The sequence below is a fragment of the Anopheles bellator genome, chromosome 1 (genome assembly GCF_943735745.2).
Source record: "Anopheles bellator chromosome 1, idAnoBellAS_SP24_06.2, whole genome shotgun sequence".
Classification (NCBI taxonomy): domain Eukaryota; kingdom Metazoa; phylum Arthropoda; class Insecta; order Diptera; family Culicidae; genus Anopheles; species Anopheles bellator.
The window spans coordinates 56,150,709-56,173,698 of record NC_071285.1 but is presented as its reverse complement, the minus strand read 5'-3'; the positions used below and the strand labels follow the sequence as shown (position 1 = coordinate 56,173,698).

General features: G+C 50.2%; 3 protein-coding genes across 6 annotated transcripts; all 3 read left to right on the top strand.

Annotated features, from left to right (window-relative positions):
- The first annotated feature begins 402 nt into the window (after positions 1–402).
- On the top strand, positions 403–2,076 carry LOC131215923 (bromodomain-containing protein DDB_G0270170). The gene is made up of 2 exons (XM_058210318.1): positions 403–917; positions 990–2,076. Exons 1-2 carry the CDS (start codon positions 403–405, stop codon positions 2,074–2,076), a joined length of 1,602 nt encoding a protein of 533 aa, XP_058066301.1.
- A 1,618-nt stretch (positions 2,077–3,694) lies between these two features.
- LOC131205810 (syndecan) lies at positions 3,695–19,139 on the top strand. Of its 2 annotated transcripts, none has more exons than XM_058198068.1 (5): positions 3,695–4,692; positions 12,719–12,841; positions 12,910–13,075; positions 14,413–14,700; positions 14,786–19,139. In XM_058198068.1, exons 1-5 carry the CDS (start codon positions 4,522–4,524, stop codon positions 14,956–14,958), a joined length of 921 nt encoding a protein of 306 aa, XP_058054051.1. In that variant the 5' UTR covers positions 3,695–4,521; the 3' UTR covers positions 14,959–19,139. The 2 variants fall into 2 exon arrangements, with proteins under 2 accessions (XP_058054051.1, XP_058054050.1); XM_058198067.1 differs by having other exon boundaries at positions 12,910–13,153.
- Positions 19,140–19,366: 227 nt separating this feature from the next.
- Positions 19,367–22,375, top strand: LOC131212490 (DCN1-like protein 3). Of its 3 annotated transcripts, none has more exons than XM_058206397.1 (3): positions 19,367–19,453; positions 19,640–20,263; positions 20,348–22,375. In XM_058206397.1, the coding sequence occupies exons 2-3, from the start codon at positions 20,122–20,124 to the stop codon at positions 21,322–21,324; spliced, it is 1,119 nt and encodes a 372-aa protein (XP_058062380.1). In that variant the 5' UTR covers positions 19,367–19,453; positions 19,640–20,121; the 3' UTR covers positions 21,325–22,375. The 3 variants fall into 3 exon arrangements, with proteins under 3 accessions (XP_058062380.1, XP_058062362.1, XP_058062371.1); XM_058206379.1 differs by having other exon boundaries at positions 20,342–22,375; XM_058206388.1 differs by having other exon boundaries at positions 19,405–19,517; positions 20,342–22,375.
- The last annotated feature ends 615 nt before the right edge of the window (positions 22,376–22,990 follow it).

The window sequence follows — 22,990 nt, the reverse complement described above, 5'->3', positions numbered from 1 at the left end:
AGATGGCCTTCCTCCACCGATGTTTGAAGCAAGATTTGTTCACTTCTTTCTCCGCGCATCTTTTGGGGTGATTATGGGTGGAAAATTACTGCCAACGGCAACGCGCAACGCTCCATGTCCAACGGATTGACCGCCGGCACCACCCATTTATCGCCGGCACCACCACCGAGCGGAAGGAAATCGTTTATTGAATCGGGCACTTTTGGGAGGCACCTTTTTGGCAAGTAAAGCGGACGGTGCCTTTGTTCCGGTTCCGGTTCCGACGTGTTGTTCCTCTTTTCGTCCATTTGCGGGCCATTGCGCTCTGTGTTCTTGGTGCTACGGCTTCATTTTATATCCTTCGATTCATTGCAGGGGACTCTCGCCTGTGAGGGCCTGGAAGCGCTGACTGGGACAGCAAAAATGCTTCAGAGCAGCTTAGGGCAGGCACAGCGCTTCAAGAAGCGCGAACGAACGCAGAACTGGGCGTACGAGGAGAAGCACTTTCTGCTGGAGCTGTGCCGCAAGGACATGCACATCATCGAGAACAAGCGGCTCGACAGTGCGCTGACCACGCTGAAGAACCGCGCGTGGAAGATCATCCACCAGCAGTTCGCGATCGCGTTCGGCACCGACCGGAACTGCAACCGGCTTAAGGAGCAGTGGCGCCGGATGAAGGCGTGCACCCGGGCTGAGATGCTCGACTACCAGCAGCGGATACAGCGGTTCGGGCAGGACGTGGCCGACCGGAAGAAGCCCAGCCAGTTCACGTTCGAGATCTGGGAGTTTATGCAGGAGGCGAAAAAGGTGTGCAAAAACGAGCTGATGGACGACGTGGACTACTCGAAGATCAAGCTGTCGCTCGAGGAGAACCTCCCGCAGGGTGTGTCGCTCAAGGACTGCAGCGACGAGAACGACGACGAAAGTTCCTCGATGTGGTAAGTGGTAACTGTGGTGGCACGCCGTAGGAGCAACCCTTACTAAACGCCCCAGTCTCTTCTCTCTTACAGGGAGAAGACGTCGCAGAACATCTGCGAGGTCCAGATCAAGGAGGACTCGCAGGACGAGCTGGAGGACTACGAGAAGGGTTCGTCGGCCAAGTACCCGCGGCTGCGGGGCTTCTCGAACGCGTCCACCCCCTTCGGACCGGTGACGTCGGCGGTGGAAGCGACGGCCCATAGTCGCTTCAACGAGCTGCTGGCGTCCAGCTTCGCCAGTCGGCTAGCCAGTGAGCATCACCTCAACAACAACAACAATAACAACAACAACGGTGGCAACAGTGGCGGTGGCCACTGCAACAACAACAACAATAGTAGCACGGGCAGCGGCAACAAGCTGCTGGTGGACGCTGGGCTGGATCTGTACAACCGGACGGCGTTCGGCAGCGAATCGAGCCTGGTCGATCTGGGCACTTCCGGGCCCGCGAACCTGTCCCAGCTCGACCTCAGCAACACGCTGGAGGCGCTCAACTTGCTCAAAACGCGGTTCAACCGCATCAGCCAGCTCGGTCAGTGGAAGAACGCCTTTCAGGAGGCACAAAACCTGAGCACCAGTAGCAACAACAACCCGCCGCCGCCGCCCGACTCACCAACTGGCAGCGGTGGCCACAATCACCACGCAGCGGCCGGAAGTGGGCCGGAGCTCGTCAATGGTGTCCTGCCGGTTCGGGGTGGATCGCCGCCGCTCGCACCGACAACCGTTGGCAGTGCGGCCCGCAGCCTTTCGCGGTGCATCGAAGTAGAACAGCAGCAACACCAACAGTCCGAGCACGATCTGCGGATGGAAATACTAAGAACTGATCTCGCGACAGCTAAAATCAACAAAGAAACGGCCGAACTGAACCGGCAGCTGGTGCTGCAGAAGCTGCGCCGGGTGCACCCCGGTATCGGCAGCCGAGGAGGGGCGCCAGCGGAGGAAGATGGTGTCGGGGACGACGGTGGCAGCAGCACGAACAATATCTCCAACCCGTCCACGACCGACTGCAGAGTGGTCCGGTCGCCCACGTCGTTAGCCTCGGTGTCGGTGGTTCCGTCTCCGTCCCCACCGCTAGCGCTAAGAGTAGTCAAAACCGAAGAACACTTCGGCACATCCGTTTGACGCACTGCAAAAAGAGAATAAGATAGCTAGGGAAAAGCGAGCAAGGAAATGTGTATGTGTTATAATAATAAAAACAAATTAATTCTACCATCCGCACTGTCCCTGTGGTCTGAGGACCCCACTGTAATACACAAACACACGCTGACGCACTAGTGTTTCGGCTAAATCGTATAGTTTGGTGGGTGAAAATTTGGTTCAAAGCAATTTTCCGCCGGGGCGGTGGGCGCAATTTGATGGTATGCCGATTTCCCCGAGCCCACCCCTAGACTTGTGGGCTCTCGGTTATCGGGCTTGGCTTCGTTTTTGCTCCGGCAGCTTTCTTGTTTCTTTTAAATAAAAGACTGACTGACCGACCACGATCTCGCCGACTGAAAACTGCAACCCAAATTTTGTACGTAATTATTTTGTGGCCACCGGGGCGCGCACATACACAGAGCTTATAATTGCAGTGAAAGCGCGCCAGGCGGAGGAGGAGGAGGAGTAGGAGTTTGATATTGCACAATTTGGTAGCACATTTAGCGCAAATGGTGGTTACGGAATGCATTTTTGATCGAAGGAAGTAATAAAGTAATTTGTCTGCCTCGTTAGATTATTTGTTGATATTGAACTTTTGAATTTTGACATTTGAATTTCAGTGTCAAAAGTGCCATCTATTGGGGGAAATGTAAACTAATGGGATCATTTTGGTCCGTGTTCTGTGGCGCATCTCACAAAGGAAGAGAACAAATTAAAAATGTCACTGGGAGGCCTCACGAAGCGTAAAAACTAGCGTAAAATTAATTTGTAATGCCAAACTGTTTACGCCTCGGCCAAAAACATACATGTTTTGACAGAAGCGCAGCAGTTACATTTTTTGCATTGCAATCCTGCCATTTTCTCATCATTTTTATATTTTTCTCCACAAACGTGACGACACGACTGAAACGAGCAAAATGAAAAGTGTTCAACATTATTTTGCTGTAACTGAATACTGTACCGTAAGTAGAATTGTTGTCGTTTGTGAGCTGGTGCAATAAACTTACCTGGATTATTTCTCGATAGAAATAGATCAAAGATCAATAGAAATCAAATACGATCAAATAAAATGGATCTTATTTTTATGATGAACAAAAAAACGTGTTTCAGCAAATTACAACGGAGGAAGAATTCGATGAGGCCGGTGACGAAAATGTTTGATTCATTGTTTGATACGGAGCATTTTATTAGTTTATATGACTTTATTACTTTTTTAATTAGTTTAACGAAACATTAGATTTTACAAACACTAACAGTAACACTAGGTTTTTTTTAGAAGAAATAATGCAGTTACATTTTGAAAATGATCGAACTTTGAAACGTTCGACGAGCAACACTAAACTGACCGCGTGACTGTCAGTTCTTCGCTCACGCGCTGCTCAATTTGTCTCTCTCTCCCGTCCGAAACATCTCCCGTCTCTCTCCCATCCGTCCGTCGGCCATTTGAAAGCGACATTTTAGGCGAAGCAGGAGGATTTTAGCTCCTCGAGGAGCAAGAAAAAGCAACGATTCCGTCGGATTCCGCGGCTTATTCCGTGTGTCGTGTGTGTTGTGCAGTTTGCGTTTGGCAAAAGGGTTCGCAAATTCCTACCAATCTGCCCCCAGTGTGTGCGCGGCGCGGCTAGCCCTTTTCTGGTGGGTGTTCTTGCGTGGAGGAGCACCAGTCATCGTCATCGGGCCGAGTTTTTGCTGGCTACGGGTTCCGAAGGGCTTCGGGTGAAAAGCTTAATTAGCGCGCGATAGGAGCAACTGCGACGGCTGCTACGATTGTGGCCGGAATCGGAGCGATTGATGCGGCGATTGCATCGGTAGGCGACGCAAAAGTGTAGGCAAAGGTGTAAATTAATAGAATCAAGTTGCACCATTTCTCCCGCAACGCACGTTCCCTTCGTTTCCGTGTGTATGTGTGTGTGCGGTTACTTCGCCTTTTACTTAGAGCGCTGTAGAGCATAGAAAAAGAGTGAGAGCGAGTGCGCGCGTGTTGTGTTGTCCCGCTTTGGTGCACCAGAAGACCCGGAGCGCGGTTGTTCCTGCGGCGGCGGCGGCGAAACCCCGCAAAATTCCGTGTGTGCAGTGTACAGAGTGTCACGGGTTTTTCTGCACCGATCCGTGATTATCGCAGCTGCCGTGTGTGCTTTTTGCGTGAAAAGGATCTCGGGCCGCTGTAATTGCTTCCGGCGGAGGAGAACCCTAGGAGTACGAGACGTGTGTTCCCGGCGCAACTATCCATTCCCGTCCCGATTGGTCGTGTTTTTGGTCCCGAGCTCCCACCGGAAACCCCTTACACGGGCACTCCCGTTAGGTTGCGGGGTGAAAAGCAATTCCGTACGTGTCCGTAGTTTCGTGGATCGGCAGTATTTTCAATCGGATCGACCATTCTGCACCCCCGGCAACGCACCGATCACAGCAACAGTAGCAGCCCCCCTCACGATGTCGCCACAAACCTTCCACAACATCAAAGCAAGCGGCGGCGGCGGCGGTGGTGCCAGAAGGAAAATAGTCACATCGTCGCCAGCGGCGCTCCTAGCGATCGTCGGTCTGCTGATTGCCGTCTCGTGGACGGCCAATGCCGCGGCGGCGACCGCTACCGAGAATGATCAGGTATGATGTTTGTGCGGGGAGAAGGTGGCGCTTCCGTTCCATTCCAGGCCCCTGCGCGCGCTTGTTGCTACGATTGAATGGACGGATGAGAGGAAGAAAAGAACGAGAAGCTGTTCTGGGCCCGCGGAGATTGTGATGATGCGCTGCCTCGCGCCGTTCCACGAATTCGTTCATGATCCGCCGTGATCGTCGTAGTCATCGTCATCATCAGCGTAGTCATTGTTCTCGCTCTCTCTCTCTCGCTCGTTCGTTCTTTCACGAGCCGCTGCCGCCCCGTTGCTTCCCTCTGGTTGGCCTTCGTCTCCCGGAGGACTTGCCACGCTGCGAGAGCTGCGAGATTTTTTTTGTAATGGTCCATTCGAGACACGGCCCTCGCCAGCGGGAGCCTCTGCCCTACACCTGCCCTACAGAGCGCACCGATGAGAGACGAGAAAAAGGTTCAGACCCCTTGTAGCGGGGGGCGCGAACGAGTAGAGCCGTGTAGGCATGGAAACGGCAGAGAGGCAGAAAAATCCTACACAGAAAAGGGCCCAGCGAGAGAGAGAGAGAGGGACGGCGAGAGAGAGTTATGCTGGAATCCAAACGGGCTGCGAGAGCGAGCTGGAAGCAATCCTCCGTCGTTGCGTGTACATGTCGGGGCGGGGACGAAGAGCCGCGCACAGCCACCGCAGCTCTCCGTGTAAAACATGTGCGTTTCGATGCGCGCGCTAGTATGCGTGTGTCCACTGTGTGTCTCTTATGTTGTGTATTTATATTGATTTTATGTTCTCCTCACGCACTTCCTTTGACCGCTCGGCTCCGGACCGTTTCCGATTCTCTCCCCGTTTCGTTGGCCACATCAACCGAAGGGCCAAAGCAAAGCGGACGAGCCAACAGGCCGCGTTGATCCGCGCGCCATCTTCTCGTCGGGCGAAGCAAGAAAGTTGGTAGCGAAGAAGAAGAAACGAAGCTATGGTTTTTGACCAAAAAATAGTCTCTTCGATCAGACGATTTCGTAGAAGTCAGCCGCCGGAGTCAGAGTCAGGAAGGAAGCAAGAAAAGCCGTGTCTCGACTTTCTCCGGGTGCGCCTCTGATGTGTCCTTTCGGTTGGAACGCGGAACGAATTGAATAAGAAGCCAAGCAAAGGAGCGCCCGGTTGGCAAACGACAGAGAGGATTAGGGATAGAGGAACAAAGCGCACGATCCACCCGGAACGGGCGGCACAGTACGCAAAGGCAAAGGGTGGAAGCAATAGAACCGTAGTAACCGCCCCGTCATTCCCTTTCTACTGGTATTCTTTGAACGACTTTGAACACACGGGGGTGATGCTGGTGCCGCAACCGATTAACTTATAATTGGAGCGAGATCGTGCCGGACCAACAGCTGTGCCGGGTAGCCAGTTGCGATGTACCAATGACAATGGTCATTCCATTCGTGCGCCGCCGATGCATACCTTCACGTCCCGTTCGATATTCGGTATTTCTAAATAGAAATGTTTGCGTGGAGGAAGAATGTATCTATCTGCGGGGGCTCCTTGGCCAGCGTGTGAGGCCGTTTCGAACTACCCGTGTCAGGGTCAGGTGTAGGAGCCTACGCGGTTGACACACAGTAGATTGTTCAAATAATGACACATATTTTTTACAAAACTATGAAATGTTGCGCCATCGATAAGTTAGAAACATGTTCTTGTAAACGCATCCAATTTCATGCAAATCGGATGGCAGATTAACAATTTATGGGTGTTTATGTGTCAGTAAACTTAGTATCCGTGCTGGAATGCCGTCATAAAATCATCCTTTCATGGCCACTTTAAGCTTACGGAATAGGAAATAGTCACATGGTGACAGATCAGCCGAACACACGGAGGGTTGTTGCCCTTTTTGGGTGGTTATAATCATGGCTTTCGAATGTGTTACATGAGTGTCCCTGTGGTCGTCTGTTGATTCTTGAGGAACAAAATGAGCACAAACTTTTTTTATGATTTCACGAACTTTATCCACCAATTAAGAATAATTTCGGTCTTATGGACGTCGTCCTTTCATCGTCTTCCACGTCCTTACGTTTACTGAAGTTATCTGTGACACCAAGATTAACAAGGTCTCAGTACAAGTATTGCTAACACATAAACGGGCATAAATATTAAATCTGTTGGATGCGTTTGAAAAAGGATGAACGTACCTTTTAAACGGTCATAGCAACTGAGGGCGCTACATTTTTTGTTTAAAAAAACCCTCTTTGTTTAATTTATATACTGTTTCTATTATAATATACAAGGCCCTACACGTTGGTAACATACGGAGACAGCCATAAATCAGGCTAATCTGCATCCCTCGGGACACTTTGTCCTTACAGTTATGGGAATGGCTCGAATTTAATTGGTCATTCCGTTAACAAGCTCGTTGTTGTATGGTGATTCGGTAACGTAACCTACGCAGCCATTGATCGAAGCTCTGCTGATGAGAATGTGAAGTGATGGCGGCACAGTCATCACTGCTGGCGAGAGAATGTTCATCTCTCTATGTGAAAGTCTGTTAATGAATTTCATGGGAATTTTCTTATGAAATTTTACACACCTATGGGTTAATATGGTGCATAAGTTGGTCCCTAATCGTAGTCCGTCGTCCGTTGGTTTCCCGTTCTCGATATAAGATCCCCGGAGCCGGACCGGATGGACATTTATTTTAATATATCTGTACGATGGGAAAGAGACCGCCAACGCCGCCGAGCAGCAGTAGCAATAGGAAATAATTCCTGCCAATGTGGAGCGGAAAATTTGGCACCCGAAATTTCGGTCGAATCGAAGAAGGGTCCGAGAAGAGTGTGGAGAAAAATGTTGGCAAAAGTCAACAAATTACGCCCGGGAGCGGCCTTTTGATTATGACGGCCGCCGGGTTGGCTGCCCGGTTGGCTGACCCGGTTGCTGGTGGTGGTTCGTGGGCAGGAGGACATCCTTTTCCGCCGGTGGCCGATGGCGCGGCATCGATTCTCGATTCAGCGCGCTCTTCTTTCGCTTTCGACACCGTTCTCCACGAACACCACGGGCGCGGCAGCCGAGTTGAACCGTCGGCGCAAAGGAGTGTTGCGCCAGCAACGCGAGCCCTCTGGAGGTGGTGGTGGCGTTAACGATAGACGCCTTCGTCTCCGCTCAACGCCCTCGGCGGTGGCTAGGCCCCGGAGTGGCAAGTTTCCGTTTCCCGTGGGCGGTTTTCCCCCTCTTTCTGCCACGCGCGCGTTACGTCGTGTTTTATGCCGCCAGGCGGTGGATCCGGTTTGAAAGCCCATTTCGGGGGCCCCAAGATGACGCGGGGCGCGCCCACGCCGGCTTTCGCAATCGACGGCGGTAGGCGAGAGCGATGTGGATGGCCTCCGATTTGAAGATGCGGCGCACGTTTAATAGAAAATCGCACTCCTTAGTGTCTTCGCCGGCGGGGACCGCTGCTTACGATTGTGGCTCGCCTCGTCGTGTCCGATGCGACATTTGTTGGCTCGTTTGTGGCAGCATGTAACCGGACCGAACTCGATCGATTATTCAAGCGATGGAAATATTGAATTTTCTTCCTAACCGTTTCTTTCCAACCGTAGAACGAGTTGCGAAGATGGCACACACTTGGGGGTGGAACCGGACCGGAGCTGAAGCATTCCACGAAACACCCAAACGGAAACCCCGGCTAGAGGGAGAGAGAGCTCATGCGATAAGAAGGCGCGAAGGCTGAATTCGTTCCGAAGGACGACGATGACGATGGAATTAAATATCCGGCCTTCATTCTGACCACAACCCCCGGGAGTGTTGGAAAGCTAAGCGGAAGCCTGAACCGTCGACAGGGCAACGCACAGTCCGTGGTTGTTACGTCCGGCACACAGGCAGCAAATGTGCGCAATAATGTGACCCGCGTACTCCGCTATTTCAATGCTGGCTTCTATCCTATCGATTAACAGGGCATGTTGGTCCTCCTGGTAGAGCTTTGTTTTTCTTTCGCATGGATAAGGCCAAGTCCCGACCCACATCGCTAATTGGTAAATTGGAAAACGGGCGAGACTGATTGCCCATGAGCTCGCCAAACGAGAGCCCCGCGGTTCCACACTAACGAACGGCTTTCGGTGCAAAAATCGAACCGGAACCGGCATAAGATCGAGTGGGGCAACCTTGGGTAATATGGGGGCGACAGCTAATTGCAACGCCCCAGTTCTGTTAGTATTTGGTAATGGGCAATGGCAACTCTTGGGCCAAAGATGAGTAATTTCTTGAACCATTTTGACCGCATTTTGCAGTCGGAATGATCGTTTGCACCTTTTTCATTGGGGCTCTAGTGCACGACTGTGCCACGTTGTTGTTGCGCGCGCACCGTTCCTACGACCTCGAGTTCTGTTCGGCTCGAACTCAGCCACCATTGCAAGTATACCGAAAAAGTAGAAAAAGTTTATCAAATACAACACGCCGGGCTACCGGGGATGTAAACATCTGCGTGCGGTCGGTCGCATATTGCGCTCGCGCGGCACCGAGAATGATGGAATTTTATTTTTCCGATTGAATCTTGCGCGACCACCACGCCCCGGGGTTGGGTGTAGGCAGCTCCGCAGCGCCGCAACACGTTACGCCCGCCGCTGGAATGCACCCCGCCACTCTGCTGAACCCGGGTTTGGGGCGTGTAAGTAAACACGCGGCTCTCTACGTACCGCTCGTGGTCTCTGGCAAATGCGTCTGGGGAGCAACAACGTCTTCTTGCAAACTGCAAACTGCGTTTTTTTGGTTTGAATGGAAAAGTATAAGAAACTTTTTCACCGATGCCTGTGGCCATTTTCGAGAGAGCGCTATCTCTTGGCGCTTCTTCCCAGAAACCCAGAAAATTATCATTTACATTTACGTTTTCCAGAACCGGCAAGCTGAATTATTCACCACCGTCGATCGCGCAGGGATCAGAAAGAGAAACCGAAATTGCTGGGTCGTGTCTGGTTTTGTTTTGCCGCCATCCACCCCGGGCTGTGCCGATCGTTGATTTGCTTCACTTTTGCTGCGCTTCTGCTTCGGACCAACAAACGCGGGACAAGCTACCATCTTTACGTTACTGCCGAAAAGGACAAGAATAGGGGATCGTTTAAGTGGCCACCGAAGCAAAGCCCGGAGGCAATGAAAACAACTGAATTTATGTTATACCACCACCCTGCCACCGGTGGGGAGCCGTCGCGCCGCGCGCACAAGGGATGGCGGCAAGACAGTGGCCTTGATTTATTCGCACAAATCGGCCACATCTCATCAAGCGCGCGCGATCCGATGTCCATCTTGCGCGAGGAGATGCTGTGTCGACCGGTCCGACACAGCGAGCGCGAATGGAGACGGAATGGATTGAAATGGGCCATGGGCCAGCCATGGGTGGGTGCCATGTTGATCATCTGTTGAAACGAGCTGTGGCTCCCGTTGGTCCTAATGCACCGATAAATGCACTCTAATGGCAGCCAAGAAGGAGAAGTAATGGATTGGCACCCGGGTCCGGCAGCTGTAGGCACAACATTATTCGGTCCACGTGTCACCACTGGTGCGCTGTTTGGTATGGCCTGGAAGGAAGCTGTTGGCAACATGTGAGCCGTTGATTGCGAACAACACGAGAGAAAACAATAACAGAAAACTTTGTCGAAGTGGTCGAGTGTTTTCAGTGGCCGTAGAAGCAACGACGCATTTTGTTTTTGTGGTCATTTGCTATGGCGATGTATCGGGCGCGCAGAGCAAGGTTTATTCTTGGCTCGGTTCCTCCGCCTAGCATTTGAGGGGCGCGCTCGCGAATGGTGTCAATGAAGATGGAAGACGCTGTTTTATTATATCGTTGGCAGAGAATGGACCACAAATTACCATCAACATCAGGCGAGTGGTGCGCCTGAACGATTGATGTGTGCGCCGCTCGCCACGGCCACTGTTTTGTGTGGAAGTGATTTCTGTAGGCCACCCCACCATCAACGGGGTTTTTTTTACATTCCATCAGTCTTTTTTCTTGGTATATTGATCCGATCTCCGTCGCCATCCGAATCCAAGTCCCGTTGGACCACAAGTTCTTGGACGATTTACGGTGGGCACTCTAACTGCAACTGTTTCGTTTCAGAATTGTTCAACGCTGCGATAGTATTGTTGCCTCGTAATTAACACCTCAAATCGTGCTGCTACTAAAGTTTATTGGTAATTTTCCATCACGCGAGCTTTTCCGAAAGCTCTTCCGGAGGCTGCTGCCTGCTGGCATGGCGTGATGAAATGGGATTCCATTTTTTTTGTGGCGGCGGGTCGCCTTTGGAATCTGAAGATCGATGAGAAGCTCAGAATGCGTGAGCTTTGCTCAATTTATTCCAAAATGAAAGAGAGAGAGAGAGCGCTATTACATGAGATGATAGTGATGATGATGCGGATGATGATTCTGAGTGCGCATGCACATTGTTCCGCGAAGATGTCACCCGTGCCGATAGGCGGGGAGCTTTTCCAGCGACGATGACACGATGGCCAACAACTCAATGCTCTGTCAGGATACTCCCGTGGAAGAGCTCACGAATTTACGCCAGTTTACGGCCCGTGGTAAAATAGGCCGTAGCCTTGCCCTAGGGCATCTTCTTTCCCAATTCGCCAATATTATTGATTAAACAGACGTTTAATAATACTTGCAACTCTCGCGTTCGCTCGTTCTGTTTTGAGCTCCGCAACGCGACCAAAGGACGGCACCATTTTCTCACTCCTTAGCTTCTTATCTCGTCCAAGCTCGGCCTCGAGAGAGAGAGAGAGAGAGAGAGAGAGACAGACAGACAGCACAGTGCTCTCCCGGCGGCTCTGACGGCTGCTGAATTTGTGGCTCTGTTTCGCAAAGCTTGCTGAGTTCGTGCGTCGTGTGAGCTTGTGGTGAAAGATTCACCGGAAGAGGAAGATTACTGCATTGCAATCGCAGCCAGCAGCGGTCCTCTGGTAGTAGCTGGCGAGGAGTCTGTGCAAAGGTACCAGAGTTTTCCGAGAATATCCCATCTTCCAACTGTGCGTATTCGGACTTTGTGTTTGTGTTGTGTTTGTGAACCAGCGAGCGGGCTGTGTGGTGGTTCACCTTCCCGGAAAGTCGTAGCAGGCTTAGCGAAAAGGTACAAATCAAAAGGCAACCGAGTTGAGTGTGATTCGCAGCCACAGGAGTCCCATTTAGGGGCACCACCCTAGCCAAGGGTCTGCCTGTTTGCTGCATTGCACATTTTGTCCATCACCTCACTGTTTTGTTGCATGTCTCCTTCTGAAAGAAAGTATCGTGAAATGTGGCAAAGAAGATAAGTGGAACGACACGAAGGCGCGCTGCACCAAACCAGCCTACACAACAGGGGTCCGTAGCAGTGTTTGACGAGAAAAGGGCACGGTAGAGTGTGTGCAATTGAAAAGGGCACAATAGAAGCATGTTGTGGGTCAGGGTTTGTAATGTTCGCCTCCCTAAATAGGCCTCTGGAACACTCCCGGGCGCACAGGCTTCCCCTTAGAATCTGTCCGAAAATAGGTGTGGTTTGTTGGTAATCAAATTAGAATGCCTTTTTATCGAAGGACTGGCGCGTGTGTGTCTGGGTGTTCTTCCATGTCTCGCGAGAACCTTTGTGATGAAACACCGTCCGTTACTCTGTTAGCTCGGTGCGTTATCAGTGTTATGCAATTTGGGGACGTAAGAGACTGGGACAGTAAGTAACGCATCAAAAATCGATCGATTCAACGGGCTGCATGGTGGGGAGCGGCGGGGGGTCACGGGTAATGAGTTGGGCGTCAGAAGGACTACTCTACGCTGAGCGCTACACGACAAAACTAGGACACAGAGGAGCAGCAAAGACGTCATCGGTGTGTTAAGATGTGGCCGCTCCATGGTCCCAAGACGCACCTTTGTTTGCAGTTCGCAGCAGTTGACGTCAGCGGAAACGAGGAACACCTTCAGAATATTCTCGCTCTCTCTTTCTCTGTCGGTCTGCGGCACTAGAGCAGTCTGCCTGCAAATATCGACCGTCAAAGGGTGGCACACGTCGTTCTAATGGTTCCGCATTTTTGGGGCGGTTTCTTTGCAGAAATCCAACAACCAGAACGTAAATCTTGACAGCAGTCCATCGTACGGCGGCTCACCGTCGTCCAGTCAGAATGATATCTACATCGATGATGATGGTCTGGAAGGATCCGGAAGCCGCGGAGAAGTGAGTAGTGGTGTGGTGGTCCCGACTGTGTGATCGTCCTGACCGCGTCCTCGTTTCCCTTTGCACAGGTACATGACGATCTAGAGAAAGAAGACGACGAAGCGTCCGGATCCGGGTTCGGGGACGACGACGAAGACTCTACTGCGCGCCGAACGTCGTCCTCGTCGTCGTCGTCGTCGTCATCCGGCAGCAACATCAATCACATACTGCGCAGCGATAACCTGCCCGGTTCAGGTGATCATGAAGATAATGATCTCTACACAGACACCAACCTACCCCCCGTTGATCCATCGACCACCGACGACGAAGATAGTCAGTTTTGTTTTACATTATTACCCTTAATTTTTACCCTTCCTAAGTTCTACTATTACGTGATAAGATCGTAAAAGTACCAGCCCCCGGCCATTTGCGTTGACGAACGAACCTTGCTCTGCCGGTCCGGTCGGTTTTGAATTAACTAGTCAAAACATACAACAACATGGACACTTAGCATTTCGTTCGCCATCGCTGGGAAAGAGGCCAAACAAACTCTCTTGATCTTACTTTCTCTTGCAGTGCAGGGCAACAGGATCAAAAAAGTGTGGAAGATGACTGTCGAACATACAAAACATAAAACCAATCGAATGTGATCGAAGAACTGCCCTTGTCCCTCGAAACTCCTCCTCGTTCCTTTACGTCCCTTTGTTTTTCTATCTTATCGCGCGAGCACTTGAATTTAGTGTGCCGATTCTTACGCTCCCCCTTTTTAAAGCCCGCTCCCTACTTCCCCACACTGACTATTTTATCGTCCGGCCGTATTTTCTCGTTTGTTTTCCGTTACTTAATCGCTGGTTTCTGTCGCAATGTGATGTTGCCGAGTACCGATCGTTGTTTGTTCCTTTTTTTTATGTTTTACTATTTTTACTTTTCAATCTCCGATCGCTCTTGATGTACTTTTCCGGAACTATTACAGCCGGATCCGGATCGCTTTGCATGGATTTGTTTCCCCTTTTTTGTGGCTGTTCATCGCATCGAATTTATTACTTTTCTTCAATGCAACGAATTTATAGCAAAAATGCACACCATCCCCCGAATATTTTAATTCATGTGATCGAGTTCCTCCTTACAACAACAACGGGTGGTTGGCCGCCCTGGTGTTGCGCATGCTATATTACCACTCTCATGCTCTTCTCATCGTCATCTCCCGTTTCGCATCCTCATGATCATCATCGCTCGAGTTTGCTTTAGCCGGTGGCGACACGACGCTCGAGGCGATCGTGTACCAAATATCATTCGGTTATCGTGTTTATGTTTTTGTGTTTACCAGTTTGTTTTTCACTCTTTTCCTAGTTCCAGGCGCTGCGTTGCGCGCAGCGTTTATTCTAGCTCACCCAGCAGCAGCCAAGCTTCGGTTGCGTTTAGTTCGCGTTCCGAGCCCGCAGTTATTTGATGGTTTTCTTTAGTGTAGTGTGCCATTCTGCATGCCCATATCACTCGTTTCGGTTCTGGTGTGCGCTGCGTAGCGCACCGGTGTGCTGGACCAATACTAATGGCTACCGCACTACTTTACTGCCACTCTCCCGTCCCCACAGTGCCCATCGGTAAGGAGAACAGCAAGTCCTCGTCGTCTGCAGCGGGTGGCGGTACGCGGTACCCGAACGCCGGTGATACGCGCGATCCCACCACTGATACGGAGCTCGATCTAGGGGGGCTGCCACGTCACCACGCCACACCAACCGAGGGCGGCAGCAGCGGCGGTAGTAGTAATAACAACCACCACGATAACACCCTGTACGGTCCGGGCAGTGGCGTTTTGATAATGAATGCCAAGAACGATGACCGAACGGCCAGCTTCTTTGCACAGCCGGGCATACTAGCTGGTAAGACCTCGCGACCACCGTTAGGAGGACCGATTAGAAGAGTACAGAGCACTTACGGGCACGTTTTTCCTCCCTCCCATTCTAGCTGTGATTGGAGGAGCTGTCGTCGGTTTACTGTGTGCCATCCTGGTGGTCATGTTCATCGTGTACCGGATGAGAAAAAAGGACGAAGGTTCGTACGCGCTGGACGAACCGAAGCGGTCACCGACCGCCAACACCTACGCCAAGAACGCGAATAACAGGGAGTTTTACGCCTGAGATTACTCGATAGACTCGAGTGACGGTGATTTCTAAGAAAAAGCCCCTCCAGTAGACGTGTCCCTCCCTCCCCGGTGTCTGTGGAGGAGAGAATATGTTTTGAACAGATAAAAGATGGGCTCGAACGAAACGCCTGATTGCGCGAGGCAAAACACACAACACATAGGCATAAATAACAACAGCACGCGAGGGAAGACGGGAGCAGAGCGAGCCGCGCGTTAGTGGAACCACACAGCGCCGGGTGTGCAGCCACACTGAGGAGGACTGAGTCCTCCAGGGAGAGGGAACCAGGAACCACAGCTGAGCTGCTGCGCTGGTAGTATAATAAGTCTGGTATATATATTAGAGGCAAGTTCTCATGGCAGCAGATGGCGGCGATCGGGGGCGAATAGTGGTAGTAGGGTGGACAGGGAAGCACCGTGTTGTATGTACGTGTGCCAGTGTACGCCACAATCACGCCGCAACAGTCAGCACCGTTGGTGGCAGGTAACATCCGACCGGTAGAATAGAAAGGCACCGTCCGCCCTCGTGCCGTTGATGGTTCATCAACCATCCGGGGATCCATCGGCCCCACCAGAGAACCTAGGAGAAGCTTGGGATTTCATTCTATGCGCTGCTGGCATAGGTTATGTTTACAGCCGTGCATCATTTAACATTGTGTCATTTAAGAGGGGCTTTTGTTGAGTTTTAAAATACTGTAACGACACTCCCTGGAGAGAGAGTCAGTTTTAATCAAAAAACTACAAAATTGTGTTGTATTGTGGAAAAGCGTTCCGAATAGGTTGGCGATCGCAAGCAGCTACTTCCTTTTTTGTGTTGTTCCAATGCAACCCACCCATCTTAGTGTGCGGGGCGTCCAAATTGATAACAATGGCAGCTTCTGGTAGGCAACTAGGCACAGGAATGAATGAATCCTGTAGGTGAATCCTCATTTTACTTTAACACTTTATTTGGCCTGCCATACGTTCTGTTGGTTGTGTCGGGTAAGAAGCGGTTCTGTTTTGTGCGCGGGCATAGATGTTGGTTCGCCAACGGGGTTACGTCAGTCACGGTGCCCGGAACCTATATAATCGATTTATGGTGGTAAACACCGAACGCTGGATTCAAATATGTATGGCGACCGGGACGCGCAAGCTATGATAGAGAGGTGAACGCGACATAAGAATCAACATATTGCAGATTGCAATGCAGGCTAAAACTATAGGTTTAAGAGAAAAGATAGATGTTACATATTTATAATGGTAAAACAAACAATTGCGCACCTTGTAACCGTTTTGCAGCGATCAGAGAAGACTCACAATCGGGCATAACACAATCGTGTTTGATTTCTATCTCAATCCTTCTTCGTAAGGCGAACACAAGACGAAAAAGTGGGAAACAATTGTCGACGGAATGACAGCTGGCGTTGAAACAAAAACCAATGTTACTATGATGGTTCGTTGATTTGATTTTTCGATTTTTTTCTGCAAAGTTTCAAACCAACCCCCGTAGCAGGCGTTGGGCGTGTGTAATGGGCAATACTTTGTCGTGAAAGTGTATGTATGTATGTGTGCGTGTTAGAAGAAGGCGTGAAAATGGCGTGTAGGCAATTACAATAATTTATTCCGTTGGTTTTACACGCGTCGTGGTGGGGTATTGTTTTGAAGAAGCAGAAAAATTACTTTCCAAAACGCTTTGTTCAATCGAAACACGAAAATGGAAATGGTATATTAATCATATTACACGTTTATCTTGTGTGGTTTGACAGTAAGCGATAGAGAACAGGAACCGGACCCGGACCCAAAAGTGGGATAGTCTGTTTAAAGGGAACCACTAGGAATGTAACGTAACCACAAACATTTCATATTATAATTGCCATACAAGCAGCCAGGAACACACATTATTCGTATATACAGCTTGCATTGGAGGGGAACGCGCGAGGGATCAAGCACGCGGATTGTTTCGCCGCCTGGCCGGAGTTCCTTTTTTGTTTGTTTGATATGCGTGCTACCTCTTGCGAATGTATCCGCGCGAGAGAAGTCGTTGAATCTATATGCTATCAGTTTTGTATTTTTATATGCATATATACAAGCTCGAGTGCATGTTAAAAAGGAGTATTACAGTCGCCATTATGATGCACATGCACCATACTGCGCTCGTCTGCGGTGGTGGTGATGCACTTTTGGAGTCTGGCAAGTATATATACAGAAAGCCTTCATCCTTTATTGTTTCGGGCCCTCTCAAATGCTTCGACAGTAACCTTTGCAGCGAACATTTCCGTTATCGGTTATATCTCACATGGAGGCAGCAAAACTAAGAATCTTATAGTATACCCAATCCAACACGAGAAAGGAATGATGAACGACGGGTGCATCCGAAACGATTGGACACCGTTTCGTGGAGAAACATATATCAATTTGAGAAGAAAACGAACAATTCACTCTCGGCAAACAAAAGCATTACATGCAAGTTGCTCTCAGACAAACACACAACTAAACAAGCGCCACTAAGAGAAACTATTTAGCTTTGTGAATCAACGTTACACGTACAATTACAAACGGAATCGTCGTCGTTACACGGAGAGATCGGGTGCCTCAGAACACAGACTATCGAATCGCAGAGCAAAACCATAGAGCAACAAACTGCAAACCAACACGCGAATCTAAGTGTAACTGTCTTATTATAAACTTCAAATAATCATACATGCGATAACGGTGGAACGCGGAGACGGTTACAAACGAAGCCCCCAGAACACCCCCATTGTGTGAGCATTGAAATAATATCAATTCATCAATCTACTTCTTGTAATGGACGCGGCTCTGCTATCGGGTTGGATCTCGGTGTTGGAAGATGATCCGTTCGCGGGACTTTTTCCGTTTTCCGCATGTGCGCCAATAGTGCTTACGGTGGTAGCAGCTAAACTTTTCCTGGATAAATCTGCTTGCTCATAATGCAGTGTTATACGTAAGCTGTGGTTCTTTGAAGGAAGGAAACTATAAGCGCTATAAGTAAATTAGTTGTAGATTGGCCTTGCGAATTGATTTTGGGGACAGATAATGTGACCAATGCGCGCGGAACTTTACGCTCTCGATTACTCGATTCCAACCAGCTTCCCTTCGCGCGTAAATCTGCGCGTATGGATGCGGAAGAGATGCTGCTAATATTTTCAAAATCCCAGCGCGCACCACCTTTTCTAAGGCCTAACATGCGAACGTACAGATTTTCAGCGGCACCCGACAGACCGATGGCCTCTGCAACCGTAACTAATTTCAACGTCTGTGTCAAGTGGGGAGAAAGTTAAACAAAATTATGCCACTTATGTTGCGGGATCGCGGACACGCATTTTTTAAGCTTCCACTATTTTATATTATCTGTAAGGCAAACGGAACATTATTTAACCTTTTTTATACGATTGGATTAATTCACACTTTCTGTATCCCGTATTTTTGTTTTTGTTTTGTGCCATCGAACGAGGTCCAGTGCGTCGCGTACGTTCCTCTGCTCTTCCGCTGAGTGTGTAGTGTCTTGTTTACGACGGATTCTGTTACTTCCATGCTTTTTCGACTGCAATTGAATCAACCGCATTTACTCTCTCGCTCTCGATGGCGTTTTAGTTGAGACGAACGGACGAACAGGACGACATTCCGGCAATGATACCGAAAATTACAATAGTCTGTGGAAAGTCTGTGTGTTGCATGTGTAATAGAAGCTTGATAAAGTTTATGATTCCGGAAGAGAACAACTGATATCATCCTCTCCCCACACACGTATAAAGCTGCACACACAAGCGTTAAGCACTTCAGATTCCTATTGTGCTGCGGGTTGTGTTTGCACCAACGGCAATTTAATCATAGCCGGGCACCATCCAACAGTCCGTTATTTGATAAAATGGCAACCACACGTACTTCTGATCAGCAACAGCAGCGGGGACAGTGGCGGCAGCGGGCTATAATAACAAAACATATACGGGAGACGCGCGCAACATTTGGGCCACACTAATCTTCTCTTAGCAAAACCGACACAGATGTGTACTAATAGGAGGAAAGTAAGAACACACAACTCTAACATATAATAAACACTATCGGATAAAGAACGAGTGTAATGCAAACAGAGCAGCGCACGAGAGAAGAGCGCAACTGTGAAAGGAGAACGCATTGTAAATAAAGAAATCTTACAGTGTAATAAACAAAAGTGGTTATGCTCGAGAGAGAGGATCTACTCCGCGTGTGTGTCTGTTACTTCACACTTGAGAATCGTAGGTCTTTAGAGCTCATACTAGTTGTGAAAAACACCAGTTTAGTTTCGGTTGAACGAAAGCCAACGGTCAATTTGAATCGCGTACGTGATGCTAAGCTGAACGAAGCTCAACGAAACCCAAATCTGACGTCTGCCGACAGTCAAGCTGTCAACACGACAGTCAGGTTGCCATCGAAGGAAAATAATTAACAAGCCAAGAAAGCGAAGAAACGAACGACACGGTCCAGAATTTGTAGGCGCTTCGTAAATGGTTTAAACGGTAATTAAAATCCCTGATCAGCCCCTCCGGAACCAGAGTGTTCCGACGTGCCTCCCTCCATCCGGTGCGTGTCCGATCCCGGCAACCATACGGCTGATGCAAGGAGGTCCTTTCGACCAGCAGCGTACCGTTACACGGGTTTCCATCGCGCTGATTCCTGTTTTGACCTGTTGTATCTCCTTGCAGTTCCATGCACCATCATGACCAGTGGCGGCAGGGGGTGGTAACTGCAGAACGGCAGAACCTTACACGGGAATCACAATGTGCCAAGTCGTGCCGTGAACGGATCGTGTGCCAAACGCCTACGAAATAGTTCGGGCAAGCAGGAATAGTGTTGTTCTGTTTTTTTCTGATGGTTTCGTGGATGGCCCCGATGCACACGACGAGTAATATGCGTTAGTGCGGTGGTGCAGACTCCGGACGACCGGGGCGGGCTCCTAGCTAGCTCGGTTCCATCATTCAACCAGTGATCGACATCTGCTGCCTCGGTATGAAGATGAAGATGGTGGCTGCGATCCGATGGTGGTGATAGTAGTGGCACCACGGACAAGGTTAGAGTGGAGTAGTAGACCGATTAGTGGTTTGTGTCCAGCCACGTTGTTGCCGTTCGTTCGACTCTTAGCCTAATTCTCCGCGTGTGCGAACCGTGAACGACGACGCGACATAATATGGGTAGCTGCCTGACATGCTTTCGGACGGCACCCAATGCAAATGCACCAGCCGCCTCCGGTGGTCCGGTGGCAGGCCCCGATGGTACGGTACCGCACGATCCTACACTAACGTACACGGACACGGAAGCAGTTGCACATGGTAAGTGTGTGTTCGAGGACGGTCGCCAACCAATCGTTTGAAACAATGTTTTCTGTCTGTTTTACATGGCCTGCTTAGAAACAGACGATCTTCTTCCAAACAGTCCGCTCGGTCCTCACATGGCTCTGACGGAGCGGCGCAGCGGCGGAAGTGTTAAGAAATCCGGCCTAGGTAGTATACTGAATGGCAACATCGGAAGTACAGTGACCAGTGGCGGTACGGGTGGCGGAGTAATGGGACCCGCTGGAGTCCTGCCCGGCGCAGGAGGTACCGTGGAGTGCACAAATAATAACGGCAGCAAGGAACTGAGTGGGCCCGGCTACGGAGGTGTGGGCGGTGGTCAGTTGCTACTGTCGGATAACGATTTGAACAAACTGTTCGAAAGCTACAAGGACGCGCAGGACGACGCGATACTGTCGGAGGGTATCGAGCGGCTGTGCGGCGATCTCGGGTTTAAGCCAGACGACTTCGCGATACTGGTGCTGGCGTGGCGGCTGGACGCGAGCCAGATGTGTCAGTTTACGAAGACGGAATTTATTCAGGGCCTACAGCGGATGAATGCCGCCAGCATCGAGGACATACGGAGCCGGCTGCAGCAGATCGTCGAGCGGCTGCGAACCGATGGGACCGAGGACTTCAAGTCACTGTACCGGTTCACGTTCCGGTTTGGGCTCGAGCCGGGCCACCGGATACTGTCGCTCGACATGGCCATCAGTCTGTGGCGGCTAGTGTTCACCGTGCACACGCCAGACATTCTGCAGCGCTGGCTTGACTTTCTCGAGCAACAAGAGAACATCCGCGGTGTCCCAAAGGACACGTGGAACATGTTTCTGAACTTTGTGGAATCCTGTGATATTGAAAACTATGACGACACCGAGGCGTGGCCCAGTCTGTTTGACGATTTCGTCGAGTACGAACAGGAACGCACTGGGCAGCTGAAGAAGGACGCCAACGCGGCGGCAATCGACTCCGGTGGGGACGGTGAACCGCCACCACCAACAACACCGGCTTACTATCATCCCACCCAGCAGCAGCAGCTACAGGGCTACCATGGTTCTTAGTATTGCCTAACTGTACGCCATCGGTCATTATCACCAGCATCATCGCCGACCACCAGCGTAGCATAGTGTGCCCTCTTGGGGGGCCATCTCTTTTGGTCCCGGCTGCTTCGACGATTTCGGTCCCATTCCAAAAACAACCAGGAAAGAAACAAGCTTTCGGTCACAACATCCCCTTATTCCGATGCGCACTGCAGTCAACCTGCATCAATAGCCAATCGATCGTTTCTGCTCACAAAAACACAGGCACAGGGTTTGGTTTATATTTATATCCCTTTCGTCGTCATGCTGATCGATAACGATCGGTGGCGAGTTTTGTTTCTTCGGGAAGCCTTGGGAGCCGGTCACCAAGTGCAACAAGTACATAATTATATTATTATTGTTAAAGTGAGGAGAGACAGCAGTGTGCGGAAGAACACAGGTCGGTTGGTCGGTTGCAATTTGAGTCCCCGGTTTTCCGTATCCAGCACGATCCACGGCGCCTGCCAACGTTCGAGGTCTAAGGTCTCTTTATTTAAAGCATCTTCCTTTCGCTCACGGCAGAAAATAAGGGGCACACAAAAAGACACCCGGATGTGCCGGGTTCCAGGCTGGGACGGACGATAGAGTAAGAGTTACGGAGCACAACATACGGACGTGTTATGCTAGCCGCGTCGTGCGGTCACTGCCGCTTTTCGGGATCGCAGCGCTGATTAGTTCGGTTTCGGTTTTCTAGCGTAAATGAATGTTTTTGTGCGAACTAGCTAATAGCAAAACTTTTGTTGTTGTCCTGGCGCGTGTGGCCGAGAGAATGCACGCGAAATATGATGTATGTGGACCAGGGAAGACGACGACGGATCATTGTGATTACCGTGCATTCGAGTTTTTGGTTTTGGCTGCAGGTTCCATTAGGCCGCGATCGCGTCGAGTAAAGTGAAAAGAAAGCTCACGGAAACGATTGAATGCATGTCGCTGCTGCAAAGACGATACCGGTGGATCGATATCAAAACTTAGTGTAATTATCGCCCCAATTAACTTTAAACGGTTTTGAAATAAACGGATGCAACCCGCTGGTGTATCGACGTACTTTGGAGTGTCTTTCGTTGTGTCGTTTGGCAGTCGATCCGGGGCTTTATCCTTTCGTTATGTCCTTTCACTCACTCATTGCTTATCGTTAGTTCGTATCAGGCACTGTTCAAACAGACGGAAGGCTTTCGTTTTGAGTAACAATATGGTTTGTTGGTAAAGAGGGTGTTGTGAAGCTGATTCTTACAAACCGCGCAAACATGCTCTCGAAACTTTTGACGAAACTCAACTATTTGGATCCTAAACCTTTTTAGGGTTTCGTGGCTAAAAATATTATCTTTCTAACACTATTGAGCGACACCGGATCCGATTAGCTGGCTTCAAAATTAATTGATTTCTTTTGACGCATCAATCAAGCTCTAGAACATCGTTTTGCCGAGAGGCCCCGGATTTACTAGCTGCATGACGAACCACGGATTTGATCTGCACGGCGGCTTAACCCTTGCTTTGCCCTTGAAAAAGTACGTTTGTTTAACCGACCGAAACGTGGGCCGGCGCACGGTGTGATCGATGGCTTCCTGCGCGGCTTCTCTTGGGCGAAAACTGTATTCTACCTGCCTGGCTGCGAGTTGGTAACAGCAACTTAAGATTTTAAGCGTAGCGA

What these genes read in the sequence shown, in the direction of transcription:
- LOC131205810 (XM_058198067.1), top strand. Translation starts at nt 4,522, where the DNA reads ATGTCGCCACAAACCTTCCACAACATCAAAGCAAGCGGCGGCGGCGGC. An exon ending in CCGCTACCGAGAATGATCAG is followed by an intron (nt 4,693 to 12,718) that starts GTATGATGTTTG and finishes GTTTCTTTGCAG; the next exon opens with AAATCCAACAACCAGAACGT. An exon ending in GACCACCGACGACGAAGATA is followed by an intron (nt 13,154 to 14,412) that starts GTCAGTTTTGTT and finishes CCGTCCCCACAG; the next exon opens with TGCCCATCGGTAAGGAGAAC.
- LOC131212490 (XM_058206379.1), top strand. Translation starts at nt 20,122, where the DNA reads ATGGGTAGCTGCCTGACATGCTTTCGGACGGCACCCAATGCAAATGCA. An exon ending in CACGGAAGCAGTTGCACATG is followed by an intron (nt 20,264 to 20,341) that starts GTAAGTGTGTGT and finishes TGGCCTGCTTAG; the next exon opens with AAACAGACGATCTTCTTCCA.
- LOC131215923 (XM_058210318.1), top strand. Translation starts at nt 403, where the DNA reads ATGCTTCAGAGCAGCTTAGGGCAGGCACAGCGCTTCAAGAAGCGCGAA. An exon ending in GACGAAAGTTCCTCGATGTG is followed by an intron (nt 918 to 989) that starts GTAAGTGGTAAC and finishes TCTCTCTTACAG; the next exon opens with GGAGAAGACGTCGCAGAACA.